Below are 27,986 nucleotides of genomic sequence, written 5' to 3' on the forward strand. Positions count from 1 at the left end.
TGGCACTTCATTGCTCTAAATTTAAGTTCAAGTATGTACTCCTACAGAACACTCACTTATTTCCAGACCTTCAGAGTCACCATGACTGCTGGTTTCTAAGTCTACTATGAACTTGGCTGTTTTTCTGTGAAGATCTCCTGTCTGCAGGGGCAAGCTTGGTCATAGCTATCCGTGTCCAAGCAATTGCCTTTCAGTTACAACTTGGGGGGTACGACTCAGTACTTAATCCCCCCAGAGCTGTGTGTGTAGGGCCAGATCAGATTTAATAAACTAGGCACTTGGGCCTGAGGAGTCGCACAGATGTGGGACCCTCCTATGGAGAACATGTTTTCTTTCATGGCTGCTTTTTTATGTCCTAGGAGATGTATTCATGGCCATGGCGCATGGTTGCATTAGCTAAAATTTCCCTCTAGCGAAACCGCACGTTTTACGGTGGAATCACGCAAGCCCACGGAAAGCTGGAGCATAAGCCCCGCCACTGAGCTCTAAGTTCCAAGGTCAAGGATTCCACATTCCAGGCTCCACCAAGAGGCAAATGGGACTGAGAGTGGCAGTTAGAATTTACATAAGAACCTGGAGGCTTCCAACCACCATGAATAAACCTCATGGTTTGTTATCTGTTGAAAAAGAAATCCCACCCTTTGTCATTATGAAACCCAAATAGGGAGAAAGAAACTGATCACTCCTGCTTCAGTAAATAGTTTCTGAAAGACCTTATCAGGCCACTAATAGGAACAGACTTTATCTGCGTTCTAACCTGCCCCTGCTGTTTTTTCCTAAAATGGTAAATTCAGGGGCAGGCTATATTTTGTTCTATTTCCCAACATTTAATTAGCAAAAGAAAAAAAATATACATGAACAAAGGAAAAGCTCATGCAACAAAAGGGGAGAGAACTGGGGGTCAGATTCCTCAGATTCCTCTGATAAAGGGGTCGGCCCTGAGTTTGGTTGCCTGGAACCCTTGGCAGGGGTGGGGGTTAGACAGGGCAGCTGAGGATGACAAGTGTCCAGGGCAAGTGCTGACGACTTCGAGGAAGCTTGGCAGTAGGGCTTGGGACAAGGAGAGTTCCTGAGCCCCAGGCCCAGCTCAGGCCTGGCACACATCTGGATTTTGTTCTGGGGTTCAGAGCACACACAGCTCTGGGAGAAACCTACAGTCCAACCCCCAAGAAATTTGGAGGGGGAGCTGTGGCCCGGTGTGGCCTCACACAGCCCCAGTCGGAAGGAAGCTGCAGATTTACCACCCACCCCAAGTGCTGCTGGGGCCAAGGCCCCTTCTAAAGATGGCTGGGGCCAACCATGGCAAGAATGATGAGCTGGAGGCTGGGCCAATGCCAGCAGAGGCACAGCGCCACTTTAAAGCCATTTCAGTGAGACCCAGTGTTGTTCTGACAGATCAAGAGAACTTAAAACAAATCGCTTGACATTTAATCAGTTTCACATTTTTGGACCTCTCTGTAATACAGTAGACTTGAAACATTTAAAGCAGATACCTCCTAGGCTTTCAACACACTATTTTCTCCAAAACATAAGAGTACCTCAAGTCTTAAAGTGACTGCCTCAGACTCATTAGAAAATGGAGTAAAAACAAGTAGAAAAATCACAAAATCTTGTTGCTGAGTGTCCCACAGTTTTGCTTACATGTTAAGTGACTATTTCCTGTGTGAAGGAAGCTACTGTTCAAAGTGTGCCTCAGTGACATTATAGATTGCTACGTTTCACTGACCTCCAGGGTGATTCCAAAGTGTAAACTTTGTGTCAAGGGTCTGTAATGAAAGAACAGCTCTAGCAAATGATTTTGCTCCCCGGGTAAGAAACGAAGGACTTCTAAGACAGGGTCCCATCCTGTGAGCTGAGGACCCCTAGTGGTCGCCGTAGTAATAGCTCCTTCTGAACAGTAAGTGTTGCCTGGAAAATGAGTTAAGTATCTGAAACACCATTTTTCTGTTGTGATTAATATAATACAGCATCATTTAAAGTACTGAAAATGTAACAATGGCTGTTCATTACTGTCATTCTTTTTCAATTAAAAGATACCCAAAATACTATGACTAACTGGAGAGAGTCGGATGTTTTGATGTTATTCAAGATCACAAACTCTTGCTTTGGATACTCATCTCCAGGACAGTTACTCAATCTTTGATAAGTGGCACCCCAGATAGTTGGGTCCACTGAGAATAACAGAAATGTTCTATAGAACTCAAACAATAACAGAATTGTATTAATTATGAATAATATACTTACTCTCATTGCAGTTAAGTTTTAGGGAAAAAAAGCACTGATCTATAAAGGAGAATTTGCAACCTTTGGCCAAATATGAAGTGGAAATCACATAAAACAGCACTAAAGAAACAAATGAGCAAATTTCTTCACATGGGAATTTTGGCTTTCACTTGCTATTTGTGGAAATTGCAAAATGCAAAGCTCTATGGGATACTAGACCCTCACTTCAACCAAATTTTTAATTCATTGTTTAAAAACTTCACACACACACACACACACACACACACACACACACACAGTTATGGCATGGCCTTGCTCAGCTGTATATGTGTAACCCCCTTCATCCCTCTGAATCAATCCTTATTTCATTATTGAAGTATTCCCTTAGATTGCCTGATTTTCCAGTGTTAGTCTCTTGGGGAAATCAGACAAAAAAAAAAAAAAAAACAAATTCTTTAATAGAAAAACAGTGCTCTGGAATTGATGAGAGAATTTTTTCCACTTACAGTTTCCCTCCCCTATACTCAAAATAATATCAGACAGTACTTGAAGTATCAGGGGAGGGGAGGGCAAGAGTTTTCAGAAAATACTGGGTAATACGTTGTGATTCAGATTCACTCCCAGTACCAAAGGATAGTTGGTGAAAAAATAGCAAACGCCTTCCTCGCAATTGGTTAAAACCAGATGATGAATTTTCATATCAATATGTTCCTAAAGACAGGCATGAATGCTTGAAACGCGCAAAAATAATTTACTCTTCAGTCTCAGATACACAAATATACTTAAGAAAGAGAAGTTTTATTAGGGCAATTTCACTTTATTTTTCCATACAGCAAAGTCAACTACTGCAGTAATAATAAAATAAGCATAAAACAAATTGCAGCCCAAGACAAAATACATAATTTTAAGCAACTACAAGCAGAAAGTAAGTTGTGATTACATAATAGTAAAACCAAGCACATCTGTCCTTTCAGCAGATGAAAGCGGGTGGGTTGCTGATAAGTGCAACATGATAACCAGCTGGAGTGAAGGCTGGATACACAAATTCATTAAACAAGTGCCCATTATCACATTTGCTTTTTTGAGTGCTTCTGAGTTGAAAATTAAAACCGTGAAATTTGAACTGTGTTTTATTTTTCACCTGCTGAAAGAACAGGATCCTACGGCAATTAAAAAACAATCACATAACTATAGCTACGGTGTGCTGTTTGGTTTGCCTGTTTATGGTTTAAATTTTGTGAAAGTCAATACTTGTTTTGAAGATTTCTTTTTTTTTTTTTTTTGTGAACAATAAACCACTGAAATTGGCAGAAACTGATTTGTATAATATTATGTCCTTAGTATAGTTCTTTCTCTCTTGTTTTTTTTTTTTTTTCGTTGAAGTTTTAAACATGCAGTAGTTTTGAAAAATGTACGGAATATCTGATCCATGATTTCACCTTAATGGTTGAAGTACCTGCTATTTTTGGTAATGATCTTCAGGCAGATTTGGCCCAATGGAGTTTTTGTCAGTCATGAGATCTCGGAAGGATGGCATGTCTTTCCAGCTGAAAAAATCCTGGCAAACTACAAGCTGTCCACAGTAAAGCAAAGCAACATGTTTGAAGGGATATGGAGTGCTAACTCTGTGCCACTTTTGCAAGCAATTTTGCTCAGTCTGTCATTTTATTAGCCTTAACAAAACTCCTTGTAATTATAGACGTTTTTATTCAAAATAAGATCTTACTATTATACAGGTTTCTCTCTTTTGACTATATACAGAAGTGCAAAAAGTCAGCCTTCTCTCTAGACGTTCCAACATGCTAAATTGCAGCATAATCAACCCTCAAGAGTTTGCACACACGCTATAATTCTCATTACGTAAACTTTGAGTATTTGGATTATCAACAAAAAGTCCCTTGTTCTATTTATTGATTATGCAGCTTATTTATAACAAGGCCTGATATTCAGGGATTTCAAAAATATTAAACAATACTTTAACATTTGAAATGGATACAGTAGAAAATAAATTTTATTCTAATATCTAGGATCTAGATCTTCTTATAATAACTAATTACAAACAAAATAAATCATCAAAATATTACTCAATTGTCTGCCAGGATTGTTGCGATAGCAACAACTTAACTTCTTACTTAGCAATGATTATATATTTATAAGATATCCATATAAAAGATCTTTGTTCTTTTAATGAAAACTAGACAAGAACTAACAATGACTGACATTCTTACACTTTAATATTAAATCAGTAAAATATAAATCATTTAGTTAACAATAATACGAATATTCGTATGACACTACATGTAATTCAAAACTGAGTATGTTATGAAGGAAAAACTAATTTTTTTTTGTATTTTGAAAAATTCATCGGTAAAATCTAATAAAACAATAGTCTATAAACTGAAATGGTATTCAATTGTTAATAGAAAATGAAATCTAATAAATGTAGGAAATGAAAAACTACATTTTAACAAGAAAAATAAGTAATATTCTATAATGTAACTAACTACAATAACATGTGAAGTCACCATTACTCTCTTAACATGATTGAAATTACATTGGTATGGGTTCCAACCCGTAATGTAATAATCTAAGGCTTTAATAGATGTACAGTACAATCAGTAAAATCAACACATCAGTCTTATATTAGAAAGCATCTCTCTCAAGCATAAAAACTTGCAGTAAACTTGGAAGTATGGAAAGTTCTATAACCGAACTTTCACTTCTCCCATTCCATACTATAACTACCAGTGACCTAGCCCCTACTTCAGCAATTTTTAGAACTGCTGAACAGAGCAAAAATATCCTTTACTAGCTGCAACATCCAAACCACAAAAAAAAGGAATTCCTTTGGATGAATCCATTCTTAAAAACTGAATGCACATCTATTTTTTTTTTTTAATTTTGTAAAAGGCTTTCTAAGGCTATAAGCAGTTAATCAGAACAAAACAAAACAAAACAAATCACATATAAAATTCACCCATGTACTTAACCCACCCAATTACTAGGTTAATTAAACATTTCCCATTTTCATATTTTGGTTTATCATGCATCTGATGACAGTGCTGCTTTCTCCTCTGTTTAGAGTCACTATTTTAAATGTGACTGTGATGAAGCGTTTAAGCAAATGTGAAACCATTTTTGCAAAGCATTTATAGTCTTTTGACTTTTGACAGAGCTATAAATAGAAGCAAAATAATTTCCTCAAACATTTTTTTTTTGTTATCGTGTCTCAGAAATGGCACATCCCTTTTGAATAACATGTTATACAGTATAGTATGCAGAGATATTACACTACAATGCATTGAAATAATTTTATATATATATCTATTATACATATCTCCAGTATGTGTGAGTTTATCTGTATCGAGAGAGCTTGTGTTGTGCTGTCTATTGTTACTGTAGAGTTAAATCGGCCATTTCTGAGACAGCTTTGGTTTCAAAAAAAAAAAGAAAAGAAGAAAAAAAGAATGGTGCCCTTTGACTGATTAGTACTAGCAGATAAGCAACAAAATGTGGCTCTGAAAACAATAACACTGAAGAAATAATACTCTAATTTGATATACAGTCTATGGCACTTCATGAGAATCCTTAACAACATGGTACTTAAAGCCATGATGTGCTTTAAAAGATACACAGTTGTGGTTTTGCTTGGCACATTCATCTCTGTCAGATCCCTCCCTCACCGCATCTTAAAATCTATTACATTAAAAATATTACTCTCAAACAAAAATGACTGTGCATGCACGCTCTCATCTATAATGGCAATTTTAAATACAAGGTGCACCTTTGTTATTTGTAAACCTTGAAAGAAATAAACTTATTTTTAAAAAATTATATCTTGGTCTACCGACGTACCAATACATCATAGAATCATGGTTACACCACAGTCTGTCTTTTCAAGATGGCATGAATATATAGGAAACTAATTAGGTATGCATATTTTAATGCATAACTCTGTGCTAGAAAAGAAAGACGATGTTGTTCTTTTAGACAGGAATATCACCTCAGCACAAATATCAATTAAATGTACAAAGTGTATAGGCAACAGTGTGCAGTGGATTTCCATGGTGTCTTTTCTTCTGGTTAACATGCAATATGTGGATGTCTTGTGGCTGAGGGGTTTTTGTGTGTGTTGCTTGACGGTATATACAATATGGCTAATGACCTCGTCCTTTACTCTAACCAAGCACACTGTCCTTTCCTCTTTAGTATGATCTACAAGGGAAAAAGAGATAAGCTTTGTTAAAACAGACAATAAAGCAGTTTCCAATATATACTGAATATGAAAATTGTATTTCTTGATTTCAAGTGTAAATACACGTATGTCGTTCTAGCTTCATATAAAAACAAAAAACACTTCACGAGTACAAGTGGACCTAAATTTACATCTCTAAGAGAATAACAGGACACGCACAACTTAATAAAATTGTGGGCTTTGCTCAAATATTACCCAATACTGAGCTAAAAGTATAAGATCTATTTGCAGAATCAAGGGGCAGAATGTAGTAGAGCTCTTTTTGAGCACCGTCATTGGGGGGCAGAACTTAAGCTCACTTTAATTTGTCTCTTTTATGGTTTAATAGGTAGCAAGAGTAATCATCTGGTCCTACAAAATTAAAGTCCATGCAACAGTAAGTCCTATTAAACATGACTCATCATATTTGGGTGCTTCATTAGCACAGTATATGTTTTGGGGAAAAATTATACTTTAAATAACTGTTTTGGATAAAGTTTGGGATTTTTTTTCCCCCCAAAGCCAAGAAAAATAAAAATCTCTTATGCTCCTGACAAATTAAGGTGGAAGAGATATTACAGTGTACTTGTGAATTAACAGTTCCAGTTTTTACATGAACTTTGTTCTCATCAGAGGATCTTTAAATATTAAAAGTATGCTTTAGAATACAATCTTGCGAATGAAAGAAGTCACCATTTTGCTACACTCAACAACCAGTTTAATTATTGCAACTACTCATGAAAATGAGCAATCATTTGATAAATAAACAGAACATTAAGACTCTAAGCTTCAAAACAGACAAATCCACTGGTTTGCTAATTGATGAACTTACGGCCACTTGGTATCATTTTTTTTCAACCTGGATTATGGCTCAGAACTAAACATAGTTACATATACACATTCCAAACATACCCAATTGACTACAAAAGCTTAAAGTCGATCTTTTTTAAAACATGTCAAAAGGAGAACTCTTCTTCCAAACCTACATACTACAAAGTAATGTGCTTATTCAAAAATGTGGCTCTTGTTCAGGATAATTTATTATCAGATTATTGAGAAAGCTTCTGAAGTAGACAAAAATCATGTTCAATAATTTAATTCATGATTGCAGCATGTCTTTGGTAGTACTTCTTGGATTGCTCTCAAATTGTGTCTATCTTCTTCTCCTGCATGGGCTCAACCTTTGTCCAGTTATTGCTGTGGATTATGATCACAAGGGCCTCAGAACTGGTTCTCTGCCACCATCTTCTCACTCACACACACTGTCCCTTCTTTGGAAAGGCCCTCACTCCTCCCTTCTCTCTATAGCGACCACCATTGCCCCAATTCACTTATTTGCTGACTCTGCTGGAAGAAGTTGCTCCTTCATCTTTGCTCCAAGAGAAATTTGTTCAAAGCTCTCGTATTTTAAAGATTTATTTATTTATTTATTTGACAGAGAGAGACACAGCGAGAGAGGGAACACAAGCAGAGAGGGTGGAAGAGGGAGAAGCAGGCCTCCCGCCGAGCAGGGAGCCCAATGCGAGGCTCGATCCCAGGACCCTGGGATCATGACCTGAGCCGAAGGCAGACGCTTAACGACTGAGCCACCCAGGCGCCCCAAAACTCTCGTATTTTAACATAGTGTGCTGAAATTTCCATCTTTATCTCATTGTCTATTCACTTTATCTCACTGACATGGTAGCACATAGTAATACATAGCAGCACGAAAAAATCGTTTTTAAGTGTGTTCATGAACAGATACATGGAGGGAAGCAAGAAAGAAGGATCACCCATCTTATTACCAGATTCAGTTTTAAACACGGTGGCTCTTTTTAAGTATAAAGAATATTCTGAGCAGATATGATAGATTGAATGCATGTATTCTGAATAAAGCAGATCCTCTAAGGATGAAAAATGGCCACCTTTCACAAGTATCTAAGTCAATGTGTCTGAAGGAAAATCACAAGACTTTCAAATTATTTTTTGAGCAATGGCAACATCTTCAGAATTATGCAATCCTCTAAGGTGACTATTTTGAAGTACCTAAAATTCATTCGGATACGTAGATGTATGTGTACGCATAGATGTGAGTGTGTGTATACATCTATTTAAAGTCCAACTCTTGGGCGCCTGGGTGGCTCAGTGGGTTAAGCATCTGCTCTCAGCTCAGGGCATGATCCCAGGGTCCTGGGATCGAGTCCCACATTGGGCTCCCTGCTCAGTGGGGAGCCTGCTTCACCCTCTCCCTCTGCTCCTCCCCTTACTTGTGCTCTCTGTCTCTCTCCCCCTCAAATAAATAAAATCTTTAAAAAAAAAAAAAAAAGTCCGACTCTACATTCAAATAACCCCGTGTGTGTGTGTGCGTGTGTGTGCGGTGACGCATGGGGGGAAGTGGGTACATGTTCTCATTTAGGATTTAGCAAAAAATTAAAAAATATTTTAAAAAATGATGACCTACACCAGGGCTCAGCAAACTACTACCTGCGAGCCAAACCAGGCCTGCTGCCTAGCTTTGTAAATAAAGTTTTATTGGGACAGAGCCACACCCTTTCATGTCCATATCATCTCTGGCTGCTCTCATGCTACAGGGGCAGAGCTGAAGAGCTCCAACAGAAAAGAGTGGCAACAGAAGCCATGTGGCCCACACAGCCACAAATATTTACCACCTGGGCTTTTCAGATCGATACCATCTATTTAGTTTTAAGTCATATTTTTTTCTTCATGCTTGTGTTTATTTCTAATAAAAATAACAATCTAATCAACAAAATTTATTTTCCCTAAGTATTACGTATATTTAAGTGATATTAACATATGTATTATAAATGTGTATAATAAAATTCCTCATAACCCATTTAAGATAAAAATAAAAGATATAATAAAGATAAAAATAAAGATAAAGATAAAAGATAAATAAAAAATAAAGATAACCCATTTAAGATAAAAATTCCTTATTCCACTCAAAACCTTCAGTACTGAAACAGATGCTGCTTTCTAAGTACATTCATTCATCTAAGCTTTGTTTAATTTGTCTGTACCTTCTACGTATAGAACTGTGCCAGTCACTAGGCAGGTGTTCAGTAAGTATCTGATGATACTGAATTTAAAAAAATAATTAAAATAAAATAAAACATATAAATATTTTCTCATAAAAATTTTGCAAAATTTTCTGCAGCGCATCATACCAAGGTTATCTTAAAAAACCACTACGAATAAATACACACTATATATGACATAATGAACTTACTGTTTAGTGATGAAAATTCTACATCTGGGTTACATACTTGTGGCTAGTCAGATGTTCGGCAGATATTATGGGTATCTAGCAAATAAAAAATTATCTGATGAATGATCCATGCAAGCAAGCCAACAACCAAGAGATGAAAACATTTTAATATTAAATTTTTTTAAGAGAAGTGAAATTCAGCTGTGAGGTGACAGTCCTTATCTGGCCAACGTAACAGTAAGTTAATGTAAACTTAATATCAAGGTAGCAACTCATTGTTTAAAATCTTTGTGTTAAATACTATTCTATTAATGTTATCAGTTTTTAGGAAGTAAGAGAAGTAAAACTATCAAAAATTCATGCACAGCAGTAATTGAAAGAAGCCCTTTTTGTTGGCCTACACACACACACCTGTGGTTTCACTTAGGCAGTCATCCAGAAATCCAAGTAGGAAATGCCTTGCCTACCTTTGTGCAACCAATTTCTAACATTTTTGTTCAACTTATGGTTTCTAGCTTTTTTTTTTTTTTAAATTAAAAATACCAAGTAGGAATTTTGAAGGAATACTTCAAAGGAACCCGATAGGAGCCTAGGTTCATTTCAGAACCCATTTCTGAATCCTGATGGCACAATTTATCGTATTATAAATGGGCACGAGAATTTAAAAAACTTAAGAGAAAATACAGTAAGAAATCAATATACAGGTGCCTCATCGCAATGGTCCCCAAAGCAATGACCTTCCAATTTGTAGCCTGATTCTCCTCTAACCCAGAACTGTGGCCGCTAACCTGGGAACAGGCAGCGCGGTAGCGTGAGGCAGTCAGAGGACTGAAAGCACGGGTTCTAACCCTAGTGGATCCATTTCTTGGCCGTGTAACCTTGAGCCAAGCACTTAATTACTCCATGCTTAAAAGCTTCTTCGTCTGTAAAATGGCGCTCATCCCATCTCGGCAAGGGTGATGGGAGAAGAGCGAAATCACGTCCGTGAAGGCATTTCGTTGTTGTTGTTTCAATTTAGATGTCCTAGACTAATTCAACATATTATAATCCACAGTCTGGAGTGTAAATTAATATGCTTCTATTTTATTTCCATTTCTCAGCTGACATCTTTACACAATTTTACAGCATTGGCAAATGGCACGAAAATGTGCTCCAAGCATAATGAAGCTTCTCATACCATTTTTCCTGCTGCTGCAGGACAGGATGTTGCACCCAACAGTGTAGAAGCATCAAGGATGGGGCTGTCGAAACATACCAAGGACCTTCAACACCAATCGATGCAGATGAAGGGCCAGCTATAAACTTCTGCATGCATGCAGGCTGCATTTTGTGGCATCAGCTATTTCCAGCATTGCTAATATACTGTAGGCATATACATATGTATGTATATGTAGATATAATATATGTGTCTATATATATATCCATTTCCCTTTTCTTTCTTTTGGTTGTAAAACAGTACGAAGACCCAAGATTATGCATGAAATGGTCACAGCACAATGCAAAAAGTAAAGTGTCCCCTACAACCCAGGTGGCCCAGGGCATGTTGGAATTTGCTTTGCTATAGTTCGGCTTACACCAGCAATTCTGTCGTCATACGTGGTAAACGCACAGAGCTCAGCATCATCAATTTGCACCATAAATGGATCGCGTTGAATCCATTAAGAAATTTCTGCCATAGATTACTTACTAACATGCCACATATGCACAATCTAGAATTCTTGTAAATGAGTCTGATGTGTTAGCATAAATCCAGGGCTATTTTGACAAGCTTCAGAAAAACTAATGGTTTTTTGCCAAGAAATGTTTAAAGCTTGCCTGAAACTTTAAAATACATCCATTTTGGCAGGCTGCTTTTGAAAGTTTTTAATGGCTACACTAATAGCTTACGGTTCTCCAACAGGACGTGGTGTCCGGTAGAGAGCGGGGTGCCTGCTTCTCACAGCAGTAAATACCAATTCAGATGGCACTTAATTGGCCTTCTCTGCCCAAGGGGCCACATGTTGACTCCTTTGCTTCATTTGGCTACATTTACCCGTAGTCTGTGGGTTATCTGAAACTTGATTTGGCTCTAGAATTTTTCACATGCTATTAACCGTACTGAACTTTGCTTTTGTAACAAACACACTTATACGTTAAAGCCAAAACCTCCTTCACCTAAGTTTGACTGATTCAACCGTTATTTTCTAGGGTACAATTTAAAATAGGATCAGAGAATGCTGGCTGAGCCAAGGTCAATTTTTAAACTTTAAATATTTTAATAATCATTTTCTTTTAAATAGTCATCCTTACACGTCACAAAACTCAAGTTTCTGAAACAGATCCCACTTACTTACGAGTAAACTGTGAAACCATTACTCCACAAACATGTATGGAACACAGAATGACTCAATTCACCATCTCTGATGTCTTTTTTTCCTTCATAACTCTCCAAAATCTATGCTGGCTAATTACAGAAATAAGAGCGTGTGGGTTTTTTTTTTTGTTTTGTTTTTGTGTTTGTTTTTCCTTGAAAGCACTGAGAATCAAAACCTGGACGCCAATTTAAATTATTTTGAACATACAGTCTGCTTATCAAACAAAACCGTCATGAATTTGAAACAAACTCTATTTACAAGACTGGTCATCTGTGGCATATATAACATATTTTTAAACATTTTGCCTTTTATTAAGAATTTAGGCAAGAACTAAGAAACAGTATATACCAAATGTTTATAATGGACACCTAAAATTAGCTGCATTTTTGACCGGTCAAAATCCCTGCACGATGGAGACCCAGTGAGAATTGCTTGTGTAAATATCATTTTAGTAGCTTTAGAAACGGAGCCGCGACAACTCTGGAGCACTTATAAATGGCATCAAAGCATTCTGCTGCTCATCATAGAGAGAATGTGTAGGCCAACAAGAGGTATCTTTGAAACCCCATGCTATTAAAGCACCCACCACAGCCCTCACGGACACACGATTCCCACTGACCTCAATGGGAAAGCCACGTGCGTAAGGGCTGTTGGACCGAGCTCTATTAGAGTTGGTTTTTAAGAAACAAAGCTGTAAATTAGCAAACCTGGTTGGCTGTGGCTGTTGCAGCGAAGGGAACACTTGTGGCAGATGTTGTTGCTGCGGACACAGTGGCTGGCGTAGCACCGTGCACCATGGGAACTTTCGGAGGGAAAATCAGATAAGCAAACATACAGAAGAGTGTAGCAATATGGAAACCATGGCAACATGGAGGCGATAATTGGGCATGGTATTTATCACAGCAATAAGCCATGTGACGGGACATCATCACCAGCGAGTGACATGCAATCACAGCGCAAAGCAGGACAACATTCCAAGGAGAGAAGGGGAAGGGGGATGAAAGAGAAAAAAAAGGGGAAAAAAAGCTTGTTACCATCAAATCAAGAAAATTGACACAACAGGCTTAATTTGCTACGTCAAAAACAAGAATTTTATATAGTGTTCACAGTCAGACATTCAAAATCTACATCAAAATACAGGTATTTACTTCATTTATACAGTTATCTGTTTGAATGAACGTATTTTTTCTTATTTATTATTATAAAAATACACAATATATTACTTTTACGATACAGATTTTTTTTTTTTTTTTACACACCAGAACTCATAGTCCAATCAAAATCCACCAAAGGTGACTAAAGGAAACTTGTGTGTAAAGAAAACATTTATGTGAGTCCATGTCAATTAAATAGAAAATGGCATTTAATTGACAGGTGTTAGTAAAAGGGAAATGGACTTGCCCAATAGATATAAGTTAAAACTTAGCAGTGGATTTTGAGGGGCTGTGAGGTGCACCATAGGTTTAAGATAATCAAGAAACAAAGCTGGGACCTACCAACACTTGTAGCAGGTGTCATGCACAATATTGAGCCTGCCCATCATGCATTGCAACAGGAAGGTGGATTTGAAAAGGGAAAAGAATTAAAACATCCCATCACACGTGTCATTAGGAAATTCATTTGAACAAAGAAGAAAAATTGTTATTATGGGAACAGTGGCATGTAACTGTCAGCACAATCAAATCATACAATAGCACAGTGATCAATTAGAACTAGTCTCAAGTGAAGAATAAAAGCCAGTTTAACTGTGTGCTGGTACACTTTGTTTCTCCTAATCGCTGCCTAAAAATAAAAGTATTTTGGGAAAAGTTCGGACTTGCTTCATTTTTTTAAAAATCATATTGTAATTTGTTTTGTTTTAATCTGGTTACTAGCCATCTGGCGGCTTTGCTATTCCTGACTTTAACATATGACTGTATTACACATTTTCTTTATATTGCGCACATGTTAAATAATTAGAGAAATTATTTATTACTAAAATGCTAGATAATCCAATGCACAAAACTGGCTTAACGATGTAATAAAACCAAAATATTCATTTTCATTCCCTTGGTTTTATTTCCCTGCTCACTCTAGCAGCAACCACACAGACATGGAAGGGGTGGCGATCATCCATCCGCACAGGGATTTTATTTGGAGGGATACCAAGCAATAAATTATGCATAAAGAGAAAGTGAAACTTCTGCATTGCCTTTGTTTGGAATTTAAATGTAGAAAAAACCTTTAGAGGGGATCTACTTATAAGTCTCAAAGTGGTCTGCTTAATAGGTATCTGGGGAAACTGACTGGTTTTCACTGCTGGGTTAGACCTTCAGGACTTCCTGGAAGAGCAAACGTTCTAGAAAATTGCACATACAAAAAATCGTTGATTAGACTTCAGTGAAAACCCTGAATGGGAGATAATGAAGATATCTGCATTGCATATGGGGGGTTAACAGTGATGTTTCCATTGTTCCAACCATGGTGTTAAAGTATTACAAATATAGGCCCTGTTCTCTTTTACATATAAACAGTACAAAATGTATTTTTTTTTTTTTTTTTACCAAGCACAGGGCACTTCCCCACATAAAGAACTACTGTTCTTTCTCTGAGATTATTTTAGATTTCTAGGTTTTAAAATATCAAATGATTTTATATTTCTATCTAAATCTTGGCACATCCTATTTAAACACTAGCAGCATCTGGGATGAACATTTGTTAGAAAAATATCTGCCAATTGAGTCTTGTCAGAGATGGCCCTACAAAACAAAGCTGCCATTGAGAAACACAGATTACTGAGCTGGCATCCCCGTAACAGCTGCAATTAGTCTGTTATCACAATTAGACCGTGGGCACAATGATCAGTGATTCAGCTCGGCCAAGGAGCCAGGGAGGCATCCTCTCAGGTGGAGTGATATTACCCTGAAAGGCACTTTTTTTTTTTTTTTTGAGACACTTGAAGATCTCTATCATTTTCTACTGCTACCGAGTCAAAGACTTGTGAAAGACAACAACAAAAACAGACCAGTAATAACAAAGACGTTAACTGGAGACAGTAGAGCAAGCGAAACTTAATCCTGAGTCTAGATCCTGTGAAATCATTATCCTCTCAAGGTGGGGCACGAGGACTGGGAAAGAGAGGAATGAGAGGATGAATGAAAAACAATAATGTGGTATTCAAGGAATATTAAAGCCAGTTTAAATACTGTACAGGTTATATGTTTTAAATTTACTGTGTATTATTATGCTGCAATTTGCCTATTCTATTTCATCCCATGCGTAATTTAGCCTGCACATGCTGAAAATGAGTTAACTCTCCTATCTGTCTAAAGCTTCTATGATTTGAATTTTAGTTTGAGTTATCTTCCTCATTACCATTATAACCAGTGCACACAGTTTTGAGAGGGATTTGCAGCAAATAAACATAAGGCAGCAATGAAAATACTAGCCAGGTGCAATAATTCACAAAAATGAAGACATAATGCTGTAGGACCCACTTACCAAAACCAAAAATCACTTTGAAATGACCATAATATCCATCTTTACATCAAATTGGGTTGATTTACTAATAACGATGCACAAATAGCCAATTGAAATTTTTTTCTTTAATTTTCAACACAAGGCAAATTTTAAGTGAATATATTTGTCAATTTCAAATTTCCCCTATGAAGATATTTGCATAGCAGAATGATGTGTTTTTGAGGAATGCATTACTGTTTGAAGATGCAGGGAAAACAAGTAGGAAGGTAATTCACAAATGCGATACATGCACAGTTAAGAATACTTCAAGGAGAAGGGAAAGAAGTAGAAGAGAGAAAAAGGATTTTAACGGAGAGGTTTGAATTTGGATGTGGTAATTCAAGCCTATGTATGGCTACAAGTATAAAGCTGATTTAGGGTTTTCTAAAATTTGTATCATTTAGGACTAAACTTGTGTCACTTAGGGCTCAAAATTCACAATCAATTGAATTACTCTCAAAATTGATATCCAAAACAGCAACAGCTTCATACAGTTTATTTGTTTCTATGTTTTGAATTCTATTCGATTGCACTACTGAATTCAAGAAATAACAAATAAAACCTAGTGCTTATTACATTCCAGGCTTTATTCTAAACTCTTAGACCTGCCTATGAAAGTGCTTTAAGAGAATGTTATATGAAATTGTTTAAAACTCATTTAAACCCAACCTTATGAAATAATTACCATTAGTATCCCCACTTATAGATGAAAAAAAACAAGGTATGGAGAGAGATTATAACTTGTGGTGGAGCTGGATTTAAACTCCCAAGCCTGATTTATAATCACTATGCTGAGTTTCAAGTAAACCATCTGCATTAATTTCATTAATTATAGTAAAAGTGACAAGCTGGGAATTTTTTTTCTGTTTTCAGCCCCCTGCACCTCCCCTCTCACTCCCTGCCCCCCAAAGAAAATTTCCTGGCCTTCTGTTGCTTTCTATCTGGTAAGTTGCAATACAAGCCAAAGCTGAAGTTGCTTAAAGCACATATATTTTTAGATGGTTTTAAATCACAAGCCCACACTGAGGGCAATATACTAGGAGGAGAGAAGAGAGGTGTGTTTTTGAGAATAGGAAGTAAGCACAAATGGTGAGGGAGAACAGGGAGAAAAAGTCCTCAAGGTACAGAGGAGGGGAGTCTGCAGGGTCATGAGTAGTTGGACACATGGCCTGTTCTTCCACAACCACCCACAGGCACAGGCTGTCAAGGGAACGGGCTGCTTATGAGGCTAAGGCGCTCAGGTAGGCATGCCGGTACCCAAGGCAGCCTCAGGAACGCTGGAATGCCTGCCTCGCTGAGACCCTGTAAGCATGGGCAAGGATCACAGCAGCGTGACCAGTGCCCGCTAAAGATGGAGAATGGGCAGCCTGTCTACCCTACTGGACCTCACAGGACCTCTCTTTGAGGGTGGGGATGGGAGGGAGGAGATGTGAGAAGGGGGTTCTGGAATCCTAGCAATGTCTGGTATTTCTATCCAACACAGTGAGCTTGGAGTTTAGAGGTGGACTTAATTTAAATTCAAGAAAATAAACTGATGTACATAACAGTGACGTTTCTTACCTACTCTAATCTTGGGGGTGAAATTCATACCAACAACCTAAGTAGACCCTAGATTATGCATGATCTGTATGAATATTCAATTTAGTTTTAAAGGGTGAAGATTTAAAAAAAAAAAAAGTAGTATATATCTAAAACTTAAAAAAAAAAAGGAAACTTGAATGTGAACTTAATCTAATATTTGCATTTATTTTTAAATGAGATGGAGGGTATAAAACACCAGTCATGGAGACAGGTTATCAATAAGGCCTCGTTCATCTTTTAGGCCAAATTATTTCTTAGGACTTCATGTAAAGCTCATAGATGTTAAGAGACTGACTGAGATCCCCCCAACCTGATTTCAAGTTCTATCTAAACCTTACAAGCCATGCAACTTGGAGCAAATCACTGGACCTCTCTAGGTGCCAAATTACTCACTGGTAAAATGGGACTATTAATGCCAACCTTTCAGGGTTGTTGTGAGAACAAATGTGAGATAATGTATATAAAGTATCCAGTGTAGTATGGCACAGAGCAAACACTCAATAGAGGTAGCTCTTTTGAACAAAATGTGTGAAACAACTGGGCCAGAAGCCGTAGGGAGTCGTGGAACTTGGAACTGGAGAGCATGCAGACCTTCTAAAGGATTGACATTTTGTTTTTATTTAAACACTCCTAGACAAATATTTCTGGATTCTAGATTTAGCTCCTGGGCCATAAGTTTGTAATCCCTAGTGTCAACACTGGTCTACCATGTGGCATTGATTCAGTGAATGGATGGAGGGGTGGGTGGGTGGGTGGATGGATGGATCAATGAGTGGGTGGATGGGTAGATGGATGGATGGAAAACGGGGAAGGAAAAGAGGAAGGGAAGGAAGGAGGGTGAGAGACAAAGGAGGGAAGGAGGATAAGAAGGAAGAAGAGACAGATGGTTGGAAGGATAGATGGATAAATGGATGTATGCGTGCATGCATGCATGGAGGGATGATAGATGGGTAGGTGCCACATAAGTCCACTTTTGTTATTAAAAGTTATGATATATAGTAATTTTTTCTTAGCTAGCTACCTGGCCTGCCACTGGACCCCGATCTTTTGCCAGCAACCTAGTCTGTATGCAATCACCTCCTCTAATGATCTAGACAACTATACTTCACTGTAACTTCAATGGAATAGACCTACATGCCACTGAAGTTATTAGTGAAGCAAGAGACTACAGAGCTCTAAAACTCTAAGCTACAAAAAAATAAGTAACTTCTATTTTCTTTTCAGTTCCAATAGAGCCTTCAGAATATACCTTCCAAATTATTATATTGTGGGCAGTTAGGATGCTCTGATCATATAATTCACCTGTATGCCTGCAGAGTAACATAGTCTTTGGAAAATAAACTTCCTTTTCTCCCAGGTATTATATATGAGATTACATCAATTTGTGGCAGGACGGATTTCCTGTAGTTCTTAAAGAGCATTTAAAAATTGAATTAGCTGGAGAATTTTTAAAAATTGAGAAATTTCACGTATAAACATCCAAATGAGGTGAATAACTAGAAAAAAAAAAAAAAGTCACAAGATCTGGCAACCCTGGACATCAGGGCCACTACATTAGATTGTGCAGGCTTGCATGGGAGGCAGAGACACAACTACCCTATAAAGTAGATGGAGCCACAAAGGATGTGCAGTATACAACAGGTACAACCTGCCAGGCAGATATTCCTCTGAGGCAATTAGAGGCTAAGTCAAAACATTCACCGTCCCCCTTTAGATTGGGCCTGTGCTCCCCAGTGCCTCCCAGGCCCCACAGTTCCTAATTTATTTCTTGTTCCATTTGTTTATGTTTCCTGCCTGGCCCCTAAGGCATTTTAGTTTACATTCTCTGCATTACATTTCTTTCCCTTCTGGCTGGCTGACAAAGTGGTTTGGCAGAAGTAAAGATGGGTTATCCATTTTAACCTTCTAATGTCATACAGCCAATTTTTTTTGTACTCAAGCACATATAACAAATAATGACAATAGTTTAAAAGAATGACTAAGGTTTTACCTACTTCTGATTATGTGACTAATAAAGGTTAAGCCCTTTAAAACTGGGTTACAAATAGGTGTAATTTTATATTACTATTGCAATAATTTCGTATCATATTTATTAGAAATATCAAGAACAGAATATAGAATATCTCTGATGCAAAATTCATCATAAAATGCAAATATATCTTAACATTTTCAGCACACTTCAATATATGTGACACATTTTATTTAAATTAACAAGGCTTAGTTTCTAGAACAGAGAGATAAGTATGATTTTGAATTATGAATGTGTTTATTGTTTTTCCCTAACTTGATCCTTACTTAGCTTCTTTTGCTCTGTCTTATCCACACACTAAAAGCCTTTCTAGGGAGGGATTACTGTCATAAATATCATTGCATAAATTCAATTAATGGTTAAGCTTATTTAGAAAAGTCCTTAGTCATCAGAATGTTGTTGGAGAAACTAACATAAAACCCATGTAATAAGATAGAAATGTTAGATTTCCTTAAATAATATATGGAAGAAGTTAGATTCTTTTATTTTTAAAGATTTTTTTTTTTTTTTTTTTTTTTTAATTTATTTGAGAGAGAGAGAATGAGAGAGAGCAAGCACATGAGAGGGGGTAGGGTCAGAGGGAGAAGCAGACTCCCTGCCGAGCAGGGAGCCCGATGCGGGACTCGATTCAGGGACTCCAGGATCATGACCTGAGCTGAAGGCAGTCGCTTAACCAACTGAGCCACCCAGGCGCCCTAGATTCTTTTATTTTTAGATTTTAAAGACACTCACTTTGAATGGCAATGTTTTATTCAATGAAAATAAACGGACAAAAATAATCTTTAATTTCTTCAAAGAGATTATGGTAGCTACCCACAATCTCTTTAAACTTTAGTGATCTGGCTATAGAAAAATTGATAGATTATTTATTGAAGATGGCATAAATCTAGGGGTATGGCAATTTTTATATAAAAGCAAAAAGATTAAATTCTGGAAATCTCCGAAGACCTATATATGTTGAGAAAAAATTTTTAATCTTATAAAATATAGGAGAAATATGTAAGATATGAGAGATTTTTCTCCTCTGAATGCATAAATACCTTACAGATCAAAATGATTTAATTTGTATTCTACAATGGACAAACCGCAACTTGCTAGATCTTATTTCGTGAGTACAAACATTTTATCCATGGTGCCTAAGGCATATGCTATTTTAATTCATGGAATACTCCAGATACTCCAGTTCACTGAATGTTGCTACCTATTCTACATCTGGATGGCCAGCTTTCGGAGATGCACTGTATAAAAAGTTGTGCTTAGCAGTAAAAATTACCGTGAATGTAATTTATTCTTTTGTTCATGATTCAAAAATAAGTGATCACATTCCCTCACGGCATTTTGAACCTAATGCATTTAAATACTGTCAATATAGGGTAATATACTAATGATGCTGGACCTCTGACCTACACACCTCGTCATTCATTTATTAATTTAATTAGTAAGATAAAATCATTTTATTAAATACATCTCTGAACCCATGGTAGTTATTTCAGAAAGGTTAAGAGGGAAAGAGGAAAATGGGATTAGTCTCCAGTTAGTTGAATTCCAGATTATGAGAAGTTTAATGTGTATTTTCTGAAATAATATGTATTTTCCAGGTTTTAAGAAGTTTAATATGTATTTCTTCTTCTGTACGAAGAGTAAAAATAATAAATTTTCAAGTAATTAAATGACTGATTGTTTCTAAATTTTATACCCTTGTGGATAGCACTAGAGTATGCTTATGTGACTAAGATGAAATCAACTGAAACCACAAATGTATAACTCAATAGTAGATGTAAACCTCCCTGGGCACTTAGGAGAATTTCAATATTAGCTCAGGAGCAAAAAATGATTTTAAGCAATGTATTGACTGGTACCAATAAGAGCACCTTTGAAGAGCTCTGGAACACAGAGTCAGTTTTTTGTTGTTGTTTTGTTTTGTTTTTGTTTTTATTCTCCACCTTGAAAACAAAAAGGCTGAAAAATAAAAATCAAAACTGGAAGTGTCATTTCATCGAATTCAGATTTACTCTATGGAATCATGACGGCAAAGGGGTCTTACAGCAGGAAAGTGTCATAAAATAGCTTGACAGACATATAACAGTGTTGAGGAAGGAGGAAAAAAAAAAGAGAGAGAACTGTATTTCAATTCCAAATTACACAAACAAAAAGAAATATATAACACATCACACTGATCTTTAATCCACTTCTCATTAAGCTAAAATTCTCCGTTTTTAAGTTTCCACTGTTGACCACCTTACCTTTCACCTTATCTATGGCTAACAGCAAACTGGGGGCAAGGCTTATCTGCTCTACCAGCACAACTCTCTGCAGCTCGTCAGATTCGTTCATTAACAAGCTCAGACCCCTTACCTGGTGGGAGAAATGCTGTATGTTGTTGCAACTGCATGTTGGCTAGAGCCTGTTGGTATTGGAAAATACCAGTGTTAAAGACTGCGGTGGCACCGTTGGTTTTTTCAAGAGCAGGCCTCTTTGGTAATGGGGGAAGTACAGCTTGAGGAATTCCCTGTTCAGTGAATGAGTATAAAAAACAAATACCAGTAAAAAGAGAAAAAGAAAAAAGAAAAATCAGTTGAAGGCTAAAATTGTTAGGAAGCATGAGCAAGCAAGCAGCAGAGCACTGAACTACCCAGGGGGAAAAAAAAAAATCCAATCAACAAAAATGAAAAAAAAAAAAAAAGGCAAGATAAAAGCTTTAAAGGAAGCATTATTTTTGTCCAAAAAAAACAAAAAACAAAAAAAAAACCCAAACCAAACCAAACCAAACCAAAACAAAAAAAAAACCCCACTAGGACGAGAGCACATGTTATAATGTGTTAAAGTGTTTTAAGTCCCATAATGCTTCAGGCTTTCTGTGAGAAGCCACTGATTTGGGGAAAGAAGAAAAGCTGCACTGCGAGCTCCATGAGGATTGACGAGTATAAGCAATGTTAATTGTTAATTGTACAGAGTGACCGAAACAGGTAATATAAAAACTATTTCCACTCTGCTCCTCCCCCCAGACCTACCTAGACATGCAAATATCCCCAGAGCATGCAAGTTTTTTTTTTTCTTAAACACTGAACTATAAATATTTACAAATAAATAATTCTATCACTAAAGCCATGCTAACCAAACAGGTACATAAATATACAGTCAAAAATACATTTTTAATGTCCTTAAAGTATTTCACTAGAACATTCTACAATGTAGTTAAACTGAATGTGGGCTGCTGGGCTTTTGGAATCTTTCATGGTATGATATCTGTCCAGGTACTTATAGTATAGTCTTCCCACTAATTTTGTCAGGAAACCACACTCAGTTTTTCATTGTACTTTACAATTTTATAACAGAAAAAGGAATATATATTTTTAAATTGATAAAAAAAAAAACTTGTATCTACAATAAAGCTACATGCCAAGCTAAAAGGTGAAAGGTCATAGTACCAGGTCAAAGGTTGCCTCGAGGGGTCGCTTCAGTGATTTGACAGCCGACTGAGTCTTAATTAGCAGGCAGCGAGCACATGATGGCAATGGGCCAGTGGGGTTCAAGCGCATTAACATAAACAGCAAGCAGAGGTGCATCATGGGGGCAGCAGTGCATTTTTGGGTAGGTGAGAAAAAACAAATAAAAAAACAAATCATCGGAATGCCATATACAACGAATAACAAGACTAAGCATGCACAATAAAGGCACTACTGAGTTGTTACTGGGAGGATAACTCCTCTTTGTAGTTAATTACAAACAAGATACTCTAACAGAAAAAAAAAAAAAAGAGTGAAAGGAAGAGAGGAGGAGAGAGTCTGCCTTCTGTATTTTTGCTCAAGTATCCATAAACAAACACAGAAAAGACCTCTCTCGTGATTATTTTACTGTGCTGTGAATACCACACAGTATGTGTTATGAATATTTTCATGACTAAGTCATATATATTTATGTAAAAAAAAGGACAACATTAAAACAGCTAAGCAAAGAACAAAGAATGGACTCATTAAAATCAGCTATTAGATCACATTAAAATTTACCTTAAGAATATAGGTATCTGCTCTAAAGGATCCAATCTCTAACTCCTTGAGTACTGCTGTCTGTCTTTCTCCTTTCTGTACGATGGCATAAGCCAAGCTTCTCTAGTTTGACAATTATGTTTATGCCACAACATGATTTAAGACGATCTAGGTAGCACACGGTTGAAAATCTGGTGGCTAATCCTCAGAACAATTTTGCTTAAGCAATTCTCCTAAATAGTTCCAGATTATGTTCTTGTTAAAAGCAAGATACATGTAGAGAAGAGCCTTGATGTGCAAAAGAACACACCGAAGGGGAACAACGGCTGATTAGATGGCACACAGAAAAATAAGAGGACCGAAAATGGCAGTATCGTTAGGTTGAAAAAGGAGACGGGTGTTCTTTACAAAGCGGAAATTTCAGAAACCCTATATCCAGAATAAGACAGAGTAGTAAGAGTTAGGCCAAGGGTAGGAGCAATCGGAACCATTTGAGGAGTTACCCTCACATCTGTGAATGGTTAACTTCATTATGTATTGTCGGGGATACCTGAACAAACATATCTTCAGCAAAAAAAAAAAAAAAAAAAAGAAGAAGAAAGAAAAAAAAAATTGAAAGGTTAATAAAGGAACAGCTTGTAGTCAGATACAGTGGTTCAGTCTGGCGGCTAGCAGAGACAGAGCCGGGGCCGCTACTCACCATGGCGGCTGCAGTGGCTGCAGCCTGAGCTGCCGCAGCCTGGTTGACCTGGTACTGGGCGGCCTTGATCTTGGCTTGCAGATGTGCGGGAGGGTGAAAGTATTTGCACTTCTCCCGTGAGCATCTCCCTTTGATGTAATCCATGCACACGGTCACTGTGTTGTCGTTGGTGTCAATCATCGTGCTGTCAGCAGGATGAGCAAACCGACAGTCGTTTTCTCCTCTGTTGCAATTGCCTCGCTGGTACTCTCGACATACCTACGAGGTCATGAAGCGCAGGGGGCTCAGTCAACATGGGCAAAGAGAACCCTTCCGAGGATTTTGACTTAAAGTGCGAGACTAGTGGGAGAAGGCCACACGCGAAGGGGGAAAAGATCATTTGCAAAAAAAAGAAAAAGAAAAAAAGACACCGAATAACTTGAGTTCCTCATTGAGTGCACAAGTTATAACCCCATCTCAGTAGGACTTCCATGAGAAAGAAAATGCATATTTGATATGAATTATGGTAAGACATCTAATTTAAATTATGTTGATGTACTTATTAATTACCAAGGGAAAAACAGTAACTTTACAGTGAAGGGACCTGGCAGGCCCCACTTTAACCAAGTGATCAAAGTTAATAACGCCAAGAAGACATAATGGCGTCATGTATCCATTGATAGGACGCACCGATAAAAAGGCCACCACATCACTTTCGTTTATTATTGCTGAGACTGCATAACCTGAATTTAATCATGAGAAAACATCAGACAAACTGAAGTGGGGGAATGTTTTACGAAATAACTAATCAGTACTCTCTTAAAAGTATCAAGGCCGTGAAAGGCAAAGGACGATGAAACACTGTCACCGACTGAATGATCCTGGGGTCAGAGAAAGGATACTGGTAGAGAAACTGGTGAAATCTGACTGAAGTGTGTAGATTGGCTAATAGCAGAATATCACCGCCAATTTGTTTTGTAAGTGATGACACGGTCGTGTGAGTGGTTAATATTTAGGTAAACCGGGTGACGGACAGGCAGGAACTCTTGGTTCTATTTTTGCAACTTCTGTGCTATCTGAAATTATTTACAAGTAAAAGTACAAAAAGTAAAACTTGATAGCTTTTTAGTAAAATGTTTCCGAGTGCTAGGTTTCTGATCATTAGAGATTCACTTGGTAGATATATGAAGCAGAGGGAAAAAGATTAGTTTTTGTTACTGTCTATTTGGTTTATATCTGTTAATTGTGGATGGAGTCCCTGGGGAAAGGGTGAAAATGGATCATTTCTCATGTGTCTGCTCAATTTTGACTCTTCCTATTGAAGTTTGTCATGATGGCTGCTCAAATCAGGAAGTTGCCAACACCGGCTTCATTTGGGACAGTTTGACCTTTTTACCACAAGAGGGCCATCTAAAACACAGAATGTCCTTTTAATATTTCATGCTCCTACTTTGTGCTTCAAGGAGACAGTTTTTATTTTTCACGTATCTTTTCACAAACTGAGAAAATATACAGACCCCAAGCACTTTATTTTGGAGTACAGCAAGAAAGAGAAACGGGAACCATGTTATGATTTTAAAAGCAAAGGTTTTCTCGGATTTGTGTACATAAAATGATCACATTCAATTCTAGGTACTTTTCCTCCCCATTATATCCATATCCCATTACTGAGCAAAGTGCTTCCTTTTAAGAAGACCGCTATAATTCGTATCATGCTACATCTGAAAACGGGCATTATAAATGACATCTGGCACTATTTTTAAACCTCGAGCTAGCTGAAGCCTTGTATTCCATATACACAGCAATGAACCGCCTTTATTCATCACCTCATTCATTTATTTAATTTAAAAAATTTACTGAACAAATATTATAGGCCAGGCACTCTGAGAGATATTAAGAATCCAGAGATGACTTAGGAAGTTACAGAGGACCCTCTTGTTTTTTTCTCATTGCGTCTGTCTTCTTGAACAGAAGAAAACAAGGCTAACCAGGAGTTTATAATTTGAAAAGCGAAAGTGATTAAGCTGTTCCCCTGAACTACTGTCCTCCACTCTAGCTGATTAGCTGCGGAGCTTTCTACACCACAAATCCCCAGTCCCTAACCAACACTTAACTGGATTAGGCTCAACAAAACAACCAGGACAAGAGAGACACACTTAACTGAGAACAAAAACTTCTCATGTATGTATATGAAATTTATGCTGAATTTATACTATCGTATGAACAAAAAGGCTATCTTTGTGTTGAAGCAAATCCATGTCAATGCAGTCTCATACGACAGGAAACTCTACACGAATGCACACTTCTGGGGTTAGTTCTCCAGTAATTCTTGCTTTCTTGAACATGCTCACAAACGAACTGGCAACAGATGAGCTGACACCCTCCCTGTCAATTTATCTTACTCTTTGCCACACTGACAAGAAAGATCTGAAAGCAGCCTATTTGTGGGCTCTTTAATAACTATTAAAATCTAAGATTCCTTATTTTCCCAAAAACAATTACGCCAGTGCCTGGTGCCAGACATTTGAGTGTCATTCTCCCAAAATACAACCTGAGTGCTGGGCTTTTGACTTTTTGTTTCTCTGTCTCAACACTCTTTTCACTTTCAGTGATATAAACCGAGATTCAGATTGCATACAAATGGTCATTCTAATACACCTCGTTCCTCTCTGTTTGCTTCATGCATGTGAGTGTGTGGTTGGTACAGCTTAAGGACTGGTTTATTATACTTTTCCACTCTTTGCTCTCCTGCAAGATGCAATTCAGGAGAATTCTCAATGTATTTAAGGGGATTGATAACTAGGAATCCACTTAGAATTTGTCCCCAAACCAGCCTTTTCGAAGGTTCAGAGGATCTAGTCAACTGCTTTGGCATGATCTGCATTTTTTACGGTCTTATTTTTTCCTAGCTTCAAGTTCTCCCAACATGAGAAATGGAACAGAATAAATACACTGAAATAGCTGTTCTCCCATTATTTCTGCTTTTGAAAAAATAAACAAAAACCAAAAAATCTCCTGTGAAAACTTGTACTGCTGAGAGCTATCTGCCAGGGGGGCTAGCGAAGTGCGCCACGTGCCAGATGTGCGTCTGCATCCCTGGTACCTGCCTGAACAGAGCAAATTTCCCAAGGCTTTCAAGACACATTTTTGTCTAATGATCACCAATAAAACAGGATCTATCCCTTGACTGTCGAACTTGGGTTTGGCCTGGTTTCTTTGATGAACTCAAGAAAACTTTAGACTATGCTGATCCTCAAAAAAAAAAAAATCTCTTAGATGTAGTATTATATTAGTAAATGAAATAAGCGGCTGACAAAATGTCAACAAATGTGATCTTATAATTCGAATCAGGATAAGAAATTGTACGATTTACCATACAGAGAAGTTAAAACACGACAGGTTTAAAATCCTAACACCACTGTGGTTCTTTTTTCTCTTCTCATCCAGTCTTCCGCAGGTACACATTTTTCAAATAGTTGTAATGATGGTATAGCTACTACTTGGTGACCTGTTTTTTGTGCAACAGTGTGCGTAAGCATTTTTTTGTTTTACTCAATAGTGTCTGGCGTGATCATTTGTGATGGCTTCATCAAATTCCATCAAACCGATGTGATACTATAGGTAACTCTTTCAGAGATCATTTAGATTATTTCTAGATGTTCTCATGTTACAAATAATATTGCAAAGAGTATGTTCACGACTATAGATATTTAAAAAAACATTTTCTAAGGTTAAATCTGCGGAAATGGCATTAGTGGGTCAACAGATATAAGTACTTTTTATAGTCTGGTAAGTGGATTAAATAATTAGATTAAATTAATTAGATTAAAATAATTCCATCTATTTAGCTAAACACAAAATGTGTTTCAATCAAGAAAATGCTGAGTCTTTTACTCTGTAAACATTAAGGCAGGATTTGTTTTGTAAATCAGGTAAGTTTAATAAATTTTCATACAAAATAGGTAAGAGTCTGCTTTTACATTAAAACCCATCAAGTCAATAAAGATAGCCATTGAAAACATTTAAATACTAAATTCCATTTCTAGAACCATCTATGCAATAAAGTTTATAACTTTAAAAAATCAAAAGAAAAAAGTACTTAGAAAAACTTCCCAAAGAAATGTGAATTATTCTATGTAAACCTTTTCTTGTTAATTAAATAGCAGTAGTAGAGTGGAAAGAAAATAGAGTTTACCA

General features: G+C 37.1%; 1 protein-coding gene across 15 annotated transcripts in view; it reads right to left on the reverse strand.

Moving 5' to 3' along the window:
• Positions 1-3,002: 3,002 nt before the first annotated feature.
• The window catches only part of MBNL1 (muscleblind like splicing regulator 1), a 202,955-nt gene continuing 177,971 nt past the window's right edge, over positions 3,003-27,986 (reverse strand). For 9 of the 15 annotated variants that reach the window (XM_032408416.1, XM_032408413.1, XM_032408428.1 and 6 more), the window contains 7 exons: positions 23,811-24,068; positions 22,553-22,606; positions 21,480-21,633; positions 13,513-13,548; positions 12,724-12,818; positions 9,684-9,758; positions 3,003-6,438 (listed from right to left, as the gene is read on the reverse strand). In XM_032408416.1, the coding sequence (XP_032264307.1) occupies positions 9,702-9,758; positions 12,724-12,818; positions 13,513-13,548; positions 21,480-21,633; positions 22,553-22,606; positions 23,811-24,068 (654 nt within the window). In that variant the 3' untranslated portion in view covers positions 3,003-6,438; positions 9,684-9,701. The remainder of the gene's footprint in view (positions 6,439-9,683; positions 9,759-12,723; positions 12,819-13,512; positions 13,549-21,479; positions 21,634-22,552; positions 22,607-23,810; positions 24,069-27,986) is intronic. The other 6 variants (XM_032408418.1, XM_032408422.1, XM_032408419.1 and 3 more) reach the window with 3 other exon arrangements.

The sequence above is a fragment of the Phoca vitulina genome, unplaced genomic scaffold, assembly GCF_004348235.1.
Source record: "Phoca vitulina isolate PV1807 unplaced genomic scaffold, GSC_HSeal_1.0 scaffold10, whole genome shotgun sequence".
Classification (NCBI taxonomy): Eukaryota; Metazoa; Chordata; class Mammalia; order Carnivora; family Phocidae; genus Phoca; species Phoca vitulina.